General features: G+C 48.2%; 1 protein-coding gene across 2 annotated transcripts in view; it reads left to right on the top strand.

Annotated features, from left to right (window-relative positions):
• Positions 1-18,183, top strand: part of CACNA1A (calcium voltage-gated channel subunit alpha1 A) — a 208,120-nt gene that overhangs the window by 138,353 nt on the left and 51,584 nt on the right. For both annotated transcript variants that reach the window (XM_081075591.1, XM_081075590.1), the window contains 5 exons: positions 7,503-7,966; positions 9,800-9,938; positions 11,486-11,615; positions 15,472-15,531; positions 16,351-16,457. In XM_081075591.1, the coding sequence (XP_080931717.1) occupies positions 7,503-7,966; positions 9,800-9,938; positions 11,486-11,615; positions 15,472-15,531; positions 16,351-16,457 (900 nt within the window). The remainder of the gene's footprint in view (positions 1-7,502; positions 7,967-9,799; positions 9,939-11,485; positions 11,616-15,471; positions 15,532-16,350; positions 16,458-18,183) is intronic.

Below are 18,183 nucleotides of genomic sequence, written 5' to 3' on the forward strand. Positions count from 1 at the left end.
TTTCTAAGGCGCTCCCCAGTGAGGCCAGGGACCACCCTGGGAGCAATGAGACTCTAGAGGACAGAGCGACATAATTCTGAAGCAGACACCTGTGCGCAAAGGTACAAATGCTGGCTGATTCCGGGGTGTACTAACAACTCACATGACACGAGGGCGTTGCCATCAGTGTCCAGATGTTCCAAAATGGTGAACATCTCTAGGTGAAGTTCCTTGTGAAATAGAGTTTAGTCTTCCTTAATTTGTCCAATAGTTGTATTCTGGGAAAATGTGATGTGTATTTAAAACATGCGAAAATACTTGATGCTCATAGGGAAAACAGAGTTAGGTTAAAATTAAAAGCACAGATCATTACAAGCAGGTTTTTTTTCATCTGTGTGAGGGATATAAGAAAGTTGGAAGGTAATTCATTCCCAGGTGGGACTGCCCTGCACATGGTAAGAGATTAGTGTACTTGCTTCCCACTTCCTAAATGCCCACAGTGCCCCCCAATTATTATATCATTGGATCTCTGCATATCTCCACCATAACCTCCTGAAAATCATTGTTCCGGGTCATTCCTACTCTAGGGTTTTTTCTTATGGGTTTATTCATTCATTCCATCAGTGTTTACTAAATGCCTACTGCAGTCTAAGCCAGCGCTATGGGTTCAATCAAGTAATTGCAGGTGATGGGCATGCAGGTAACAGGCTTCCAACAGGAACAAAGAAAGAAAGAGAGTATTCTAGACTAAGAACATGTGCAAAGGCCCAGAGGTGGAGCAGAAGGAGGCCAGTTTGCAGTTTGAAGGATGAGGAAAAGAGTGGCAGACAAAACAATTGAAGGGACAGTGATGGCTCGGTCAGCAGGGCCTTGAGTCCCCTCAGGACAATGAGAGGCCTCTGAAAGGATTTTAGGGGGAATAAAGTGTTTAGCACAGAACTCCATAATTAAGGATCAATCACCCTATTGCTGTTAATATAGTGATAATATTACCATGTTTCCCCGCAAATAAGACCTAGCCGGACCATCAGCTCTAATGCGTCTTTTGGAGCAAAAATTAATACAAGACCCGGTCTTATATTTTACTATAAGACCCGGTCATATTGTATTGTGTTGTTATGTTATGTTATGTTATGTTATGTTATGTTATGTTATGTTATGTTATAATATAATACAAAATAATTAATTTTTGCTCCAAAAGATGCTGATGGTCTGGCTAGGTCTTATTTGCGGGGAAACACAGTATTATCATCCTTAGCATTATCTCTACTCACATTATTGAAGGAGGCAGAATGGCAGGGACAGAATGACAGCACAGCCTACTGGTGAAGGGCCCGGACTCGAGCCAGAGGTCACACTCCTGCCCCATCGTTTCCTGGCTTTGTGACTTGCAGTATGTCCCCCTCTGGGTATCTGTTTCCTCATCTGTAAAGTGGGGCTAAGTACAGTACCTACCTCCTAGAGTAGCATAAGGTTCAAATGAGTTAATATATGTAAAATGCTTTAAGTAGAGCCTGGCTTATAATAGGTGTTCAGTAAATGTTAGCTATTATCAGTATGAATATTATTAATATTAATCACTCAATAAATTAACTATTTTAATAGTAGTAAGCACTCAATAAGTGCTTACTATTTCTATTAAGACTATTGACAGACATTCAAAAACAATTTTAGGTCCGTAGCCTTCAGATTGTTCATTCACACTCCTTTTTACAAATGGGGAAACTGAGGCCCAGAGAGGTAAAGGGGTTTCCTAAACAGCCAGCTACAAGCAGTAATATGATAAGTCAGCTTTCTTGAGTCCCACTGTTGGCCCCTGGCCCCTCTCCTCTACAGACAAAGAAAGTACCTCCCCACTTCCACCCGCAAATGCTCAGCTTGTCGGCTCCTATTCTACACCAGGAGGGTACAGCTAACTCCCTTATTAATAGACATGTCAAACCCCTGGCCAGGACAGGTGTTATTCATTTGGCTGATGAAAAGGTTCTAATGCTCACTGGAAATAAAACGTCATGAAGAGTCAGGCACTTTTAGGGAAAAAAAACCAAGATGAGCCATTCATGTGCTTTAAGAAAAAATAAGAATGGCAAAGATAAAACTTTACTCAAGAATATAATATAGTTGAAAACAGCAAAGCTGGTGGCCCTATCTAAGAGGACTGCCTCCTGCATTTTTCCTCTTGTCATTCCTTAGGCCTTTTCCCAGACACTCTGTTTTTCATTCTCCAGAGCACTGGTAATATATATGATTGTTTTCTTTCTGTTCCCTCTGTCTCCCCCCATTTCTCCTTCATCACTTCCTCTTCAGTTTCCCCAGCTTTAAATGTCCTCCTCCCCTAAAGATTTCACTGGCTCACCCCAGTGAAAAGTGAGCAGAAGCACATTCTATTTCCTCTCACTCAATAATTGCTGGCCTCGGATCCCCCACACCAGGGAGCTGAGCTCAGTGGCACCCCAAGGCCACCAAAGTGAGGATGGAGTTTTCCCTGACTCCCAGTAAAAATCTGGAATGCAGAGTGTCCACCACTCCCCCCAGCAGCCAGGCAGTGGGGGGACTCTGCTAGACCTGACTTAGCAAGGGGGACTCTGCCAAGACCTGTGCCCCACCACCCCAGAATTAACATCTCAACTCTTTGCATCTTCATTCCACCTGCTCCTATCACCGTGACAACCTACTCACCAAAAGGAGCAAAAAGAGAGATGCTAGACTTCTGAGCCTCACAATTTATCCTGCATGGGGAAAAGAGGGTGCTTTATCCTTTAACACCTTGATTTTTACAGCACCCACTGGGCCTTAGTCTCCAGCACCCCCATTCCATACACCCCAAGTTGTCTATCGCCCCATTTTATTTACTGAGTGGTGTTGTGGTTTAAAATCTCTAGGACCAGAGTCCAGCCCTTTCCCAGCTGGGTAACACTAGAAAAATGACTTTGTCTCTGTGGGCCTCAGTTTCCTCATCTTTAAAATGGGCCTGATCCTAATACCACCTCCAGTGGTGGTGGTTGTGGGGATTAAATGGGTTAATGCATGTAGATCCTTAGGACAATGGGGCAGAAGGAGGCAGGACCATCCTCTGGGTCTCGGGGCCTGAGCATGCCCTAGGCAAGTTGTCTGCAGCCCTTGGCAGAGGGATGCTGAAGTGATTAGCTGGCATAGGGATGCATTGCAGGATAGGCATTATGCAACCAGCTGCCTATTCAGGACAGATGATGGCAAATCCCCAAGAGGGAAGGGGGAAGGAGCCTGACTTCAGAGTTTTCTGCCCCTTTTAGGTTCTCCTTGGAGACATTGCAAATGAAACCTCCTAGAGATTGATATTAGGCCTCTTCCAGCTGAGCTTCTTAAAACTCTGTGACACACAGAGCCAACGAAGGAAGCAAAAACAAGACAAAACAAAGGCCTGCAGATCCCCTTTCCATCTGAATAGGGGGCACTTGGTCCCAGGCGAGCCACTGTTCCTCTATTGAAACATTCACCGTGGTCTCAACTGCTGTGTTATTTAGTCCAACCTTTCTAGAGGGTGGCCAAAGGATTCAGATGCTCTTTGAAAGGATGATTTACTCAGCCTGCTTTGCAATAGGGCTGTCTCTCTATTTAAAAAAAATATAGAGAGGTGGCCGGATGGCTCAGTTGTTTAGAGCGTGAGCTCTCAACAACAAGGTTGCCGGTTCAATTCCCGCATGGGAGGGTAGGCTGTGCCCCCTGCAACTAAAGATTGAAAACGGCAACTGGACTTGGAGCTGAGCTGCGCTCTCCACAATTAGTGAAGGACAGCAACTTGGAGCTGATGGGCCCTGGAGAAACACAGTGTTCCCCAATAAAAAATGTTTTTAAAAATTATATATATATATATGTATGTATATATATATATGTATGTATGTGTATATATATATAAATACATATATATACACGCACACACATATGAGGGAATTCTCCCAGCCAGATTTTCATCTGAAGGACAACTTCTAAAAAAAGTTAGAATTAGGAACCCATTTGCAGGCTGTGCAAGACGTTGGGGAAATAATGATTTCAAGTTCATTTCATTCCATCCACACCATTACAGCTGACGCTCACTGTCCAGGCACAGCATTCATTTCTAGGGTTGCTGGTGATCCCTTGTGGTCAGTAGTCCTGGGCTCGTAGACACATCGCTCCAACCTCTGTCTCTGACATCATAGGTGTGTGTATGTGTCTTCTCCCCTTTTCTTCTCTTCTAAGGACACTTGTCATTGGATTTAGGACTCACCCTAATCCAGGACTCTCTCATCTCATGATCCTTAACTTAATGACATCTGCAAAGACCCTTTCTCCAAATAAGGCCACATTCACAGGTTCCAGGTAGACATATCTTTTGAAGGACCACCATTCAACCCACTACAGTCCACCTTCTGACCCCATCCCAAAATCCACATCCATCCATGTGCAAGATACATTCACCCCATCCCAATAGCCCCAAAAGTCTTAACCTGTTTACAGCATCAACTCGAAAATCCCAAATCTCATCATTTAAGCCAGGAATGGGTGAGGCTCTGGGTATGACCCATTTGGTGACAAAATTCCCCTCCATTATGAATCTGGAAACTAGAAAACAAGTTGTCTGCTTCCAAAATACAGTGTTGGGACAGGCACAGGATAAACATTCTTATTCCAAAAGGAAGAAATTGGAAGGAATAAAGGGTCACTGGTTCCAAGCAAACTCTAAATCCATGAGGGAAAATTCCACAGGATTTCAAGGCCTGGAAGGAGTTCTCTAGCCTCACCTCATTCACACATTTACTTATATTCCTCACGGTGACTCAGTGTGGTTCCCGTGTCCATGATTTGGATGCGAAACAGTCTAACTCACTAGTGGTTACAGAACAAATCAGCACCAGGGTCTCCACTTTCATCTCCAAGTTCTAGGGAAGGTTCTACTATTCTTATTCCCAATTTAAAGATGAGGGACCTGAGACTCCGGATGTTAATCAAACTACAGAGAGTCACAGCTAGTAAGTGGCATTGCTGAGACTCAAACCAGGTCAGTCTGCCTTCCAGCGTGTCGATCCATGACCTACTCACGTGACTGAATAGAGAGAAATTCTCCTGGGCCTGCCCTACTCTCTGTGTGGCCTCAGAAAGACAAGTCTGAAAATAAATTACCTTGTCCCTCCTTTGCTTACTAATACCATGGACTTTGCAAGTTAAAATGCAAAAAACAAAATGGTGCCAGTGGCTTAGCAAGTGAGAGACCTTTCAGGGGAGGCCCGCTTTTTTGATTTGTAAGCATTAGGTAGATTTAGGCTTCCGGGTTGGGCCTGGGGAACCAGACCTGTGCTGGCCAGGGGCTTCAGTTCCTGGGCATTCAATGAACGGGTACAATCTGAGAGCTGTCTTTTACTCACTTTTGGTCTCTTGAGTGAGTGTGTATGATGGCAATAGCCTGACGAAACCATTTAAAAGTATGATTCAGCTTCTCCGGACCTCAGTTTCCTCATCTGTATAATGGGAAAAGTCATGATGCCAGCCTGATAAGATCTTTCAAGAAGTTAATGAGTTGAAATAGAACAGAATTTGGCTTGGCCATTACAGGGTGTGCCAAGGATTCCCAGACCCATCAGCTGTGGGCTAAGCCTTCTGGGAGATCTCAAACTGCTTCATGAGAGAGGTGCAGTGTCAGGTAGGGGTTAGCAGTATGGATGCTGGAGCCATGTTGTTTGGACTCCAGGCTAGCTCTGTCACCAACTGGCTGTGTGGCCTTGGGCAAGGCCCTTCCTGCCTCTGGGCCTCAGTTTCCTTATCTGTAAGATGGGAATAACAGTACCTTAAACTAATAATTAAAAAAATATGAGAATAACAGTACTACTCACTTCTCATAGCTATTCTGAGGATTAGATGAGCTGATGTGTGTCACATCCAGGACACAGCAAGGTCTCAATAAGTGTGAGCTGTTATGAGGACGTATGGAGGGCACAGGCTGTAGAATCAAGGGCTGCCTTTAAGAAGAGCCAGAGAGAAGTCTTGAACTGCAAAGCCCTCTGGAAAGAGGCATCGTTAAGACTATAAACAACAGAGGTCCTTTGTTTCCGGGAAACAGACTTTGCCAGGGACCCATGCCCAGGGATTGGGGGATGAAGGGGGCCCCTTATACGAGGATCAAGTGTTCAGAAGGGGTGTGTGAAGGCAAGCAGATGACACGCGGGGGCTGAGCCCTCAGGGAGGTGGCTGGGAAGCCAGGTCTATCCAAATCCCTGAGTAAGCGGGCAGAGCAGGGGCCAGCGAGGACAGACGTGCAATGAGTGGGCTCTGGCCTGGGAGGCCCTTGACGGTCTCTAGACCCAGCCACCCTCCCTGGGGCCACTGCTTCTGAGGGTCTCTACCAAGCTGGGCTGAGTGTGCAGGTGGGAGGAGGCACACTCCCTGCAGGGAGGTCTGGGCCTGTGGGACTTCTGGGCCTCAGTGTCCTCATTTGCGAAATGGGGACATTCATTTATCATTTGACAAGTAGTGCCTTGTTCTGGGCACTGCAATCACAGCTATGAACAAGAGAGACAAAAATAAACCGCTTGCCTCATGGTGCTGATGACCCAGTGGGCACTAAGGTAGGAAAAGCTCAGTGAGGACCCTTAAAGTTTTTCTCTCCCCCTCCAAATACACTAAGCACTCCTTTTTGACTCTTCTCCTCCTGTCTGACTGCATGGTGTTAATTAACAGTCATTGAGGCGCCCTCCTCATGTCCCCCATTCTACACCTCCAGTCTCTTTGGCCTCTTGAAACTCAGCAAGCTTGTCCCCACCTCAGAGCCTTTGCACTGGCTGTTCCCTCTACCTCAGATGCTTTGCCCACCACACTTGTATACCTGTGAGAAATTATCTCATCCCTTTACCAACTGTATTGCCTTGAGCAAGAGACTTAACCTCTCTGAGCTTCCATTTTCTCATCTGTAAAATGGTGCTAGTAATTGCCCCTCGTAGGACTGAGGATGAAGGAGTTATTACAAGTCAACAGCTTGGAACAGGACCTGGAAGTTTGTGTTACTGAAGTGTCTGCTGTTAGTATTTCTATTGTTATTCTGTAATATATTTATGTGCATAGATTGCCTGCTTCCCCTCACATACATACTAGAGGCATTGTAGGCCACGAATCAGATGGTGTCCCCTTGTCCACTTTAGCCATTCCTGGAAATGTTGTGTGCCCGGTCCTGCCTGGGAGCCAACGGGGGACAGGTAGACGGGTCTGGAAGTTTCGGATTGGGTGGATGCAGGCTCTGGCAGAACGCTCTCTTCCCCCTGATTTCTCTCCCTCCAAGAAGCAGCCCTCCTGGCAAGAGAAGCACCACGCTGAAACCTGGGAGGGTGGGCAGTTACACGCACATGGGGACCAAGAATCCACCAGCGCCCTCTCAGTGCCCAGTGCTGGAGTGCTTTGGGACATGGCCTCTCGATGTCCAAGCTGTACCCCTGCGTGACAGCATCTTAGGCAAGCTTCAGAAGTGTTCTCTGTTATTCTCAGTTACAGGTTCTTTAATATTGGTTTACCTTCCACAGGGACAACCAGGGCTCCGGGATCCCGGTGTCGGGCCCCAACCTGTCGACCACTCGGCCGATCCAGCAAGACCTGGGCCGCCAAGACCCGCCGCTGGCCGAGGACATCGACAACATGAAGAACAACAAACTGGCCACCGCAGAGTCAGCGAGTCCCCATGACAGCCTCAGCCACGCCGGCCTGCCCCAGAGCCCCGCCAAGATGGGGAACAGCACCAATCCCGGCCCCATGCCGGCCCCACCCGCCACGGCCACCAATCCCCAGAACACCGCCGGCCGCCGGATGCCCAACAACCCGGGGAACCCGTCCAACCCCGGCCCCCCCAAGACTCCCGAGAACAGCCTTATCGTCACCAACCCCAGCAGCACCCAGACCAACTCAGCTAAGACTGCCAGGAAACCCGACCACACCACAGTGGACATCCCCCCAGCCTGCCCACCCCCCCTCAACCACACCGTCGTCCAAGGTGAGTCCTCACCCTTGCATGTGAGTGAGTTGGGACCCTGCATCCCTTGGGCTCAGTCCCTGGAGGCTTGGCTAAGTGACCCTGGACAGTGACCCCACCTCTCTGGCCTCAGTTTCTTCCTCTGGAAAATGGGTATTGAGATAGTTCCTGCCCCATAGGGCTGCTGGAAACATTAGATGAGATAATGTGCATACAGTGGCTGGTCCATATATGCTCAAGAGGGTGAGTGATACTGCCTGTATCCCAAATTCCCACGGGGGAGCCAGCAAGCCACTATATCTGAAGAGCAGTAGATTCTTCTGATGGAAATTTGGGGGAATCAGATTATTTTTTTTCAGCCAGCGCTGTCCAAAAAGAAACATGACACAGACCACATATGTAATTTTCAACTTTCTAGTAGCTAAATTAAAAGGCAGAAAGGAGAGAGAGGGAGGGAGGGAGAAAGGAGGGAAAGAGAGGGAGGGAAAATAAAAAAGAAATAGGTGAAATGAACTTTAATAATAAATTATATTTAACCCAAAATGTTATTTATATCCAAAATGTTACCATTGCAACATATAATCAATATCTTAAAAATTATTAATGCTGATTTTTAACAATATCTTAAAACCTATTTGACATTCCTTTCCTCGCGCTCTGTCTGACCTGTGTGTTTGGCACTTACAGCTCATCACCTGTAAGGACTAGCCATGTTTCCATGTTGGGCAGTGAAGGTCTAAGCACGTAAAGCACTGGCAGTTCTCATCCCCTCGACTCCACCCCCCCCCATTTAAGATTAGGATCAGAGAAAAACTAGGAATTTGGAAATGACCCAGTGAACTTTTATTTCCTAAGATGATAACAGTAGCCCAGTTCCTCTAGTGTCAGTTATATGCAAGAGATTTCCATGAGGTTGTTCCATAAATGCTCACCACAGTCCTACGAGATGGATCTTGTCATTGTGCCCATTTTAAAGATGGAAAAACTGAGGCTCAGAGTCTCAGCCTACCCATGAACTCCTAGCCAGCCGAGGCTGCAGAATCAGTACTCAGGAGGGTGATGGCTCCTCACCCTAGTCAGGAGAGGGGTGTTAACAGGGGAAACCCTGAGTTTGACGGTAGGTGAGCTCAGTATCCCCATCTATAAAGTGGGGCTATTGGGACTCACCCTGCCTGCCTCCAAATGACAGTATGAAGATCATCATGAGATGGGAGAAAGTCTGTTAAAATCCTGTGAGGGTCCCTCCAAACTCAAGACTATAGAGTGGTTGAGAGCAGGCACTCTGGGGCCAGGCTGCCTGGATTCAAATCCCAGCTCTGCCACATCCCAGCTGTGTGACCTTGGGCAAGTTACTTCACCTCTCTGTGCTTCAGTTTTTTCATATGTAAAATGGGGATCATAAAATACCAACCTCACGGATCATGTGAGGATTAAACTGCATAATATGGTACCTGGCACATACCCTATTTCCCTAAAAATACAACCTAGCCAGACAATCAGCTCTAATGTGCCTTTTGGAGCAAAAATTAATGTAAGACCCGATATTATATTATATTATATTATATTATTATATTATATTATATTATAATATTGCATTGCATTACATTACATTACATTACATTACATTATATAAGACCCGGTCTTATAGTAAAATAAGATCGGGTATTATTTTAATATTTGCTCCAAAAGACGCGTTAGAGCTGATGGTCCGGCTAGGTCTTATTTTCGGGGAAACACAGTAGTACACACTTTATCAGTGTCCGCTGCTTATTGCCTGCTCTGGGGCGTAGACAGGAGCCCAAAGGCTTGTGGGAAATTGTGGCAGGAGCCCTGTGTTGGTTCTTGTCCCAACAGTGAACAAAAACGCCAACCCAGACCCACTGCCAAAAAAGGAGGAAGAGAAGAAGGAGGAGGAGGAAGACGACCCTGGGGAAGACGGCCCCAAGCCCATGCCCCCCTACAGTTCCATGTTTATCCTCTCCACGACCAACCCGTGAGTATGACCCATAGCTGGGGCAGTGAAAGTCAGGCCAGAGAGCGGGTAATGGGGAAGAGTGGCCTCCAAGACCAATCTTAGTCCGTAGGGGACCTTTGAGCAAATCTAAAATTGAAGCCCTTGTCTTAAGTCATATGAGGTAAAAATTTGTTGTAAAGTACTGATTTTGTTGGGAAACACCCCCTCCTGCCATCAGCTAGAAAATCATTGTCATAAATATCCTAATCCACACAGTCTATGATGTGAGAGGCACCCCTGAGAAATGGCTGCCTTGTGAAGTGCACAACCTGTACAACCATACAGGCATGGCAGCCCTGATCCCTAAGCTTTGCTCCTAACCTCTGTTCCACGAGGGTCTGGATTCTAGGCAGATAGTCTCTGATTTCCACGGCCCTCTGTCTTGGGCATCCTTGAAGAGGATAGATTATTTAGGAGAAAAATTTATCACATATATGTCATTGTGGTTCAGTGTTATTTGATACTTTTCCAAAGGGTATTCCTTGAAATTCTGCTCCCTCAAAATGCTTCTTGACAAAGAAGGATCATGTCCAATAAGCTGGGGGGGTAACTGCTTTTCATAAGCTGCCTCTTGGGGACTTTTTTATTTAGTTGACATTATCTGTTTTATTGGAGAGATGCTTGCGTGGCCCTTACTCTGTGTCAATCGTGGTTCTGAATGCTTTACAATTTTTTTTTATTCTCATAATAATCTTATGCGATTGGTACTATGCTTATCCCCATTTGACAAATGAAGAAACTGAGGCCCAAAGATGTGAAGTCACCTGCCCAAAATCATACAGCAAGCAAGTGGGGGAGCCCAGAGACAGTGATCCAGCATCCCTGTTCTTACCCATTCATTCCTGCTGCCATTCAGATACCCCTGTGATATATTTATCATTATTATTAGCTCCACTTAAAAGGTTATGTTCGTAAGTATTGTTCATTAGCATATCAAGGCTCTGATAAGGCCTACAATTCATAATTTAAGTAACTAACTTTTTGGAGCCTCTACCATGTACCAGGCATAGTAACTCTTTGATCCCCACATTCTTGTGAGTTAGACCCTATTATTATGGCCATTTCACAGATCGGAGCACAGAGGCACAGAGGGGTTAAGTAACTTGTGTAACGTCACTCAACTAATTTTTAAAAAAAATAAATTTACTTAACCCAGACTTTCCCAGTTTTCTCTGACCATAGGACATTTTGTGCATGAAAAACGTTTTCATCGCCTCCAGAATCAAGGACAGTATTTCTTCAATCCACCTGGGAATCAGATGTTCCAAGAGGGTTGTTTGGGAGTGATAAGAACTTACAAACAGGGCATGTGAATATCTTCCCTAACTGAGGGCCCCTCTCCTTTCTTGGGATCCCGGAAGCCTGAGAGAACCCCCAGATGTAGGAGCTTGATAGTTTGTTGGGTGTGGGACTTTGGGAGTGAGAGGTCTAAGGTAGTGGTAGGTGCTGTCAGGAGATGGTAGAAGGAAAGGGCTTATGAGCCCACGGTCTGAATGGACCTCTGCACACCCGCCTATTGCCGACAGCCTTCGCCGCCTGTGCCATTACATCCTGAACCTGCGCTACTTTGAGATGTGTATCCTCATGGTCATTGCCATGAGCAGCATTGCCCTGGCAGCCGAGGACCCTGTGCAGCCCAACGCACCACGGAACAACGTGAGTCCTACCCGGTGTCCCCTTCCCAGCCCAGCTCCTCTGTCTCAGGCCACTTTCCCCTCCATCCAAAAGCTCCTAACTAGAGTGGAAGGGCTGCTGGTCAGGAGGGGAAGCTCCGATTCTTCGGGGATGTTCTGGAGCGCAGGACGTTCCTTAAGGACGCGGTGGCTCTGTGTGCCTGGCAGGGAAGCAGTGGCCCAGAGTGGCCGGGGTGGAACATTGCTGGAGTCCCTGGTCGGGGAGTGAGGCTGATGGGATGTCGAGGTGCATTTTCTCTGTGTGGAATGTGGGAGATACTCAGGCAGGGGGCTGCTCCATAGGCCATCCCCTAGGCAACCGCATCTCACCAAACAGACTCTTCCATTTTGACATGAAGCTTTGAAAGAAAGGATTATTTTGACTTAGAAATACAGCTTAAACTTTTAGGTTTTTGGAGAGCTGAAAGGCTCTCCCTTTGCGGGTCCAGGGTCTGCAAATGGCCCCTGTTAATTGAGCATTTGCTGTGTTCCAGGTACCATCCTGGGGCATTTGGGATGCAAGCCTTCCCAAGTATCCCCATTGGACATATGGGGAAACTGAGGCACAGGAAGGTTAAGTGACTGGTCCAGGGTCATGCAGCAGAATTCCAATTTGGCCTCCCATAAAGCTCCTGCTGCTTCCCTCAACCCTCTCTGTTTATTAAGCACCTGCTGTGTGCCTGGCCCCCCCTTGAAGCCTGTCAAGTAGGAATGAGTGCCTGCCAGTGGCTGAGAGGAGAAACTGAGGCACTGCCAGGTGGGGGCATGGCAGAGACTGGACTGGCAGCGGTACCTCCTTTCCTAGCTCCTGTCCCTCTCTCCTGCCCATCACCAAAAGTACATTTTCCACTGGGGATGAAGCCTTGCCACCCTCGCTAAGTAGGTTAGGAGTCTGGCAAGGCTGGAGTGCCCCATAAATCAAGGCTGCCTGTCGGCAGCTTACCTTGCACTTGCCCTTCCTTAGCAGGCCTGGCAGGCCCCCTGGGGACCTGACTACAGGGGCATGGTGCAGGGGAGAAAAATAGCAGGAAATAATTAGAACAGGACTGCTGGAGGAAACTAGCTCCAGGGCCGGGCGCAGGCTGCACTCAGTTATCTCCTGCTGCCCAGTTCCCCCAGGGACCTCAGCGACCCAGGCCCTGGGAGGGCACCTTTCAAGAGGGCTCAGCAAAGCCCCTGCCTACTCTAGGAGACCAGAGAAGGCCCTGTGTCCGGCAAGGAGGGGATAAGCTTGGAGAGCTCAGGGGGTGCTGTGCAGCTCCCAAGGCTGTAGGAATCTAGGGAGAGCTTCAGCCATCCCCCATGGGGCGTTCTGCAAAGCATCAGCTCTCTGCTCCATCTCGCAGTCGAAACTTCTCACCTCAAAGCCCTCTTCCCCTCGTCAAGAACACGGTGTCCCTGTACTGCCAGCTGATGCCCAGGTACCCTCCCCTGAGTTCTTCCTACTAGCTGAACGAGAACAGGCCTCAGAAAAGTGCCTAGGACATATATGGTCCATTTATCAAGGATTTTAAAGTATATACACCCATGTAACTACCACCCGGGGCAGGAAGTGGAACAGAACTGCCCCTAACCATTGGGGCTTCCTCGATCCCTCCTCTTCTTCCCTCTGGAGGGAGGTTCAAAATCAGGGACAACATCTGGAGTCACGTTTGATTGTCATGGCTTGAGGTGGGTGGGGGATGCTCCTGGCAGCTAGAAGGTGGTGGCCTGGATCACTGCTCATTGCCCTCCTGTGCCCAGGACAGCCCCCTGCCATAGTAAATGTCTCAACGTCAACAGTGCTGAAAAACCCTACCCTCGAGGTACCCGCAACCCTGCTTCTGGAAGGAGCGTGTCTTAGCTTCTCTGATATCCCCCACCGGCAAATGCATCCTTCAACACTAGAATTGATATTTGCCCGTTTCTAACAGTAAACAGATGGACTCATTCTGTGCCTCACTTCTGACACCCGGCATTGTGTCCACTGTGAGATGAGCACGTATGGTTGTGGATAGTGGCCGCCAGGCTTTTTTGTGGCTGTTTAATATTCCACCAGGTGGCACGATTCGTTTATCCATCTCCCTGTTGACAGGCATTTGGAGTGACTCCACTTTACCACACGCTCCCACCCCCAACATGGCTCGGAGGCACCTGGGCATGACTTTTTCCAGGATGTAAAACCAGAAATGGAGTTTTCTTAGCATAGAATTTGCATAGGTTGGACTCACTAGATGAAGCCAGATGTTTACTGGATCATGCAGTGGCAGCCGCGTTGGCAGTGTCTGGGGCTCCCCCCAATCCACAGTCCTGTCAACACTTGGTGCTGGCGGCTCTTGTATTTGGCTGAGCTGGTGGGTGTGGAGTAGAATGTCATGGGGACTTTGATTTGCATTTCCCTGGGATAAACGAGACTGAGAACCTTTTTGGATTAGACTGAGCTTCAGAAAATTGTCATGTATACAGGTCAAATACAGGATCTAAATATTAGATTTGGTTTAATCTGATTTATTGGACTTTTTATTTCCTCTTGCTCAACTTCAGCTCTCCAGAATTTGATTCACCTGGCCACCTGGCCTGCCCTTCCCCCACTCCTTTTCGTCCTTCTTTCCTTCCTTCCATTCATTGCTTTATTTAGTAATTTAATGAGCAACTACTATGTGCCAGGCATAGAGCTAAACATCAAGGATTGACACGGTATGAGATGGTCCCTGCCTTCCTAGAGCTTACAGAACGCCAGGCCTTTGGCCACACTGTGTCTGTCCTCTGCTCAATACACATGAAATGTTGTCTCTCCACCAGCTCCTCTGCCTATCCAGATCCTTCCAGCCCCTTGCTTCTGCCACCCCACTCCAGGAAGTCAGTCTCTGGCCACACTGGTCCCTGATGGCCTTTCAGATACCACACATAACGGGAATGTGATTTGTGACCACAAGAAATCACAGAGGCCAACTCCTGCAGGACCCAGTACAGCTCCAGCTATTCATTCAGCAAGCTCTTCTTGAGCACCTACTGTATGTCACGCCCTGTGTTATTAACTGGAGATGCCACAGGGACAGGCAAACATCCCTGTCCTCTAAGTGCTGACATTTGGGTGACATTTGAAATTGTTAATAACTATAACAAGAGGTTTGTCAGGAAGGGGGAGGAGGGGCAGGGAGGAGACTAGGTAAGGAAGATCGCAAGTGCCAGGAAGTGGCATTTTAAACAGGTGGTCAGGGAAGGCTTCACTGAGGAAGTGATATTTGAACCAAGCCACAAAGGAGGAGACAATCAACTTTGGTTTCTACCTGAAGTGAGGTGGGAGCCACAGTGGGTCCTGAGCGGAAAAGGGCCCTGATGTGACTCAGGTGCTCGTAGTCGCCCTCTGGTGGCAGTGCTCCGTAATTGTCAGGCCTTGAACACAAATCTGATGGAGTTGCCCCCTGCTATTACCACGTACTGAGCAGTGTGCCAGCACGATCACATCTTCACACCAGTGTCACATCACAGACGTGTTATGGTCTGTCCTGGAGAGGAGCCAGCTGCAGGACATTGTTCGTCCAGGCAGAAACCACCCAGCCTTGACAAATAAAAACGGCTCCCATCCCGTTGGTAAGCAAACCGGCCTGATAGTGATTTTGTTAGGACTTTGCTGCCATCTGCTGGACAGTGTCGTTCACAACATAGAAATCTCTACTAAGGGTGGGAGGGGCCCTTGTGCAGTACTCGCCCTGCCCATCTATCCATGGCATCGGTGTTCCCTCCTTGGGGATTTTGCCGGTAATAACCGCACACCCCAGTGGGCCATCGCTAGGTTCACAGGGGCTCTCCTGGAGCAAGCCAGTGACCTGCTGCCCCCTTGCTTTTATCCCCTGCAGGTGCTGCGATATTTTGACTACGTTTTTACAGGCGTCTTTACCTTTGAGATGGTGATCAAGGTGAATGCCAGGGCTCCATGGGATTCTGCACCCTCCAGAATGGCACCCTGGTGCAGGAGGCTTGCCCCAGGGATTAGAAACGCTTGGTGTGTTTGGTTTGAAGAGCAGTGAGACAGCCAGTGTGACTGGAAGAACTGAGCAAGGATAGTGGGGAAAACCAGGGCAGGGAGCTAAGAGCGAGGAAGTGACGGCGAGGGTGGGGGGCAGGTCATGCAGGGGTTTGGCGACCACAGGGAGGACCTTGGCTTTTACTCCAGGTGAGGTAGGAGCCATGGAGGGTTCTAAGAAGAGGGGGGTCACGACTGGACTCAGGTGCTGACAGGTGCCCTCTGGTCTCTGCGGGGAGGACCGACATGGGGGGGGCGGAGAGGGCAGGGTGGATGGGAGCCATGGAGGGTTCAGAGCAAAGGAGGGAGGTGATTGTGTTGGTCCAGGCAGGTGATGGTGGGGGTGACACCAGGGTGGTAGCCAAGAAGTTGGCAAGAAGTGGGCAGATTCTTGGAATGTTTGGAAGGCAGAACCAAGAAGGATCGCTAGTGGATCCAATGTGAGGTATAGAACGAAGAGGAGTCAGGGGGAACCCCAAGGTTTGGGCCAAAGAACCAGCAAGTCATGAAGTAGAGAGGGGCCACCTCTCATTGTATGGGGGCTCCTCACTCCTCCCCTAGGGTCCTCTGGCCACTGTCCCATCCCTGCAGGATGAGGGGGGTCCCGTTAGTGACCATGCCGCCTCCGGTTGCCTTTCCCCTAGAGGCTAGAAGGGTGGGGGCTGCTCCCCAAGGCATGAGGGATCTGAGCCCCGTCTCTTCTGCCCCATAGATGATTGACCTGGGGCTCGTCCTGCACCAGGGTGCCTACTTCCGAGACCTCTGGAACATTCTCGACTTCATAGTGGTCAGTGGGGCCCTGGTGGCCTTTGCCTTCACGTAAGTCTCTTCTCGAGGCTTTCACTTGCCTCTTCAGTCCCCTTCCCCAACCTGGGGCTGCCCACTGGATTAGGGGATGTGTTCTCAGGGTGTAAAGGTGGGGAGCGTGAGCTCTGGGGCAGTGGGGGGCATCGCATGCCACCAGGAAGAGCTTCGATTGGCTTTTGCATGACAGCCACCATGGAGGAAGAAGGAGAAAGGACCCCCCCTTCTGCCTCCCCACACAGCCACGTCATAACTCCTCGCTCCACGCTTTCTGTAGACTAGTCCCACCAGGACATCTCATCTTCCTTCTGCTCTATAAACTCCGCCCAAGCCACTGTCTCTTTGGGGAGTCCCTAAAAAGACAATCAGGAAATGAATGTGCATGAGAATTCAGACCCGCATCCTGTGCCTAAAGACCCCGTAGTTGTAGAATTGATGACTCCCCTTGTGTGTCTTTCGCTTCTCCTGTAATCCTAGGACACACGGCCTAGCTGAAAGGCCATGTATCATCAGGCCACTCGGAGATGGCACCCAAGGGCTGAGCAGCCATTAGCTCTTAGGGCCCTGGTAGCAAACTTAACAGGGCCTTGCTCACGTTGTAGGCATTTCGATCAAGCTGAAAAGACCTAATCAGCCCTTAATCTAGAAACAAATCTCCTTGAGGATGCTGTCTGTATCCATCATACTGGCTCATTCCCAGAAAGGAAAGTCTCAGAGGCATTCTGACCACCTCACCCCCATAGTGAGAAATAGGGACTTGCTCTGTGCGCCTGCCTCCTGGCTCCCTTCTCAGCAGATCTGCAGGGGGGGCTTGAATGGTCCCCTGAAGAAACAATGAGGGATCGATTGTGTCGTGAGGGTCAGAGTGATGGCTCATTTCCAATCTAAGGACTACAGTCTCAGATTCTTCCCTGGGGACTCCATCAGATCAAGTTGTATTCCAAGAGTAAGAAATCTCCAGTCTGGCTGACTGTGAGCTGGTAGAGATATGCATGAGGGGTAGGGGGTTGGTCATATTTCTGACTCTGGTCAGATTCCCCGCCCCCTTTTTTCTTTATCTGCTCCTTTCTCCTCCTCTTTCTTATCTGCTCTGTTTCTTTCTCTACTCTTTTTCTTTCTCTTTCTTCCTCTCTCCCTCTTGCCCTCCCTGCTTGTCTCCCTCCCTCTTTTTAAAGTAGTTGAGTACTTAGTTGAGTATTAGAGCAATGGGAGAGATTATTTTTTTTAAATCTAAATGGCTAAAAAATCTAAATGGCTACATTATCATTAAGATGTTCTGTAGGTACAATGATGATAATAAAGTAAAATGCACAGCAAATGGGGGGAATTGTCACAAATAAAGACTCAATGGCCTTCATATATAAAAAGCAATTACAAATCAATAAGAAACACTGTCCCTCAATAGATAAATGGGCAAAGGATTTAAACAGAAACATCACAGAATGCTGGCAACTAATAAAAATGGGAGGGGGGGGGGAATATCCAACCTCATTGGAATTTGGAGAAATGTAAAATACAAACCACATACAAGTTGTTTGCCATCAAGTTTACACCAGTTCCTTCAAAAAAAAAGATTTTTAAAGATAATGCCCAGTATATGTGAGAATGTAATGAAATACACTCCTCCCTCCCGCCATCAGCTATTTGAGCGGCTCCTACAAGGTGTCACGCAGGCGCCTTGCAAAACCCTGAGAACGTTTAAATTCTGAAGAGTCAAAGCATTTTACTGCCCTCAGCCTGG

The sequence above is a fragment of the Rhinolophus hipposideros genome (genome assembly GCF_964194185.1).
Source record: "Rhinolophus hipposideros genome assembly, chromosome: 16".
NCBI lineage: Eukaryota > Metazoa > Chordata > Mammalia > Chiroptera > Rhinolophidae > Rhinolophus > Rhinolophus hipposideros.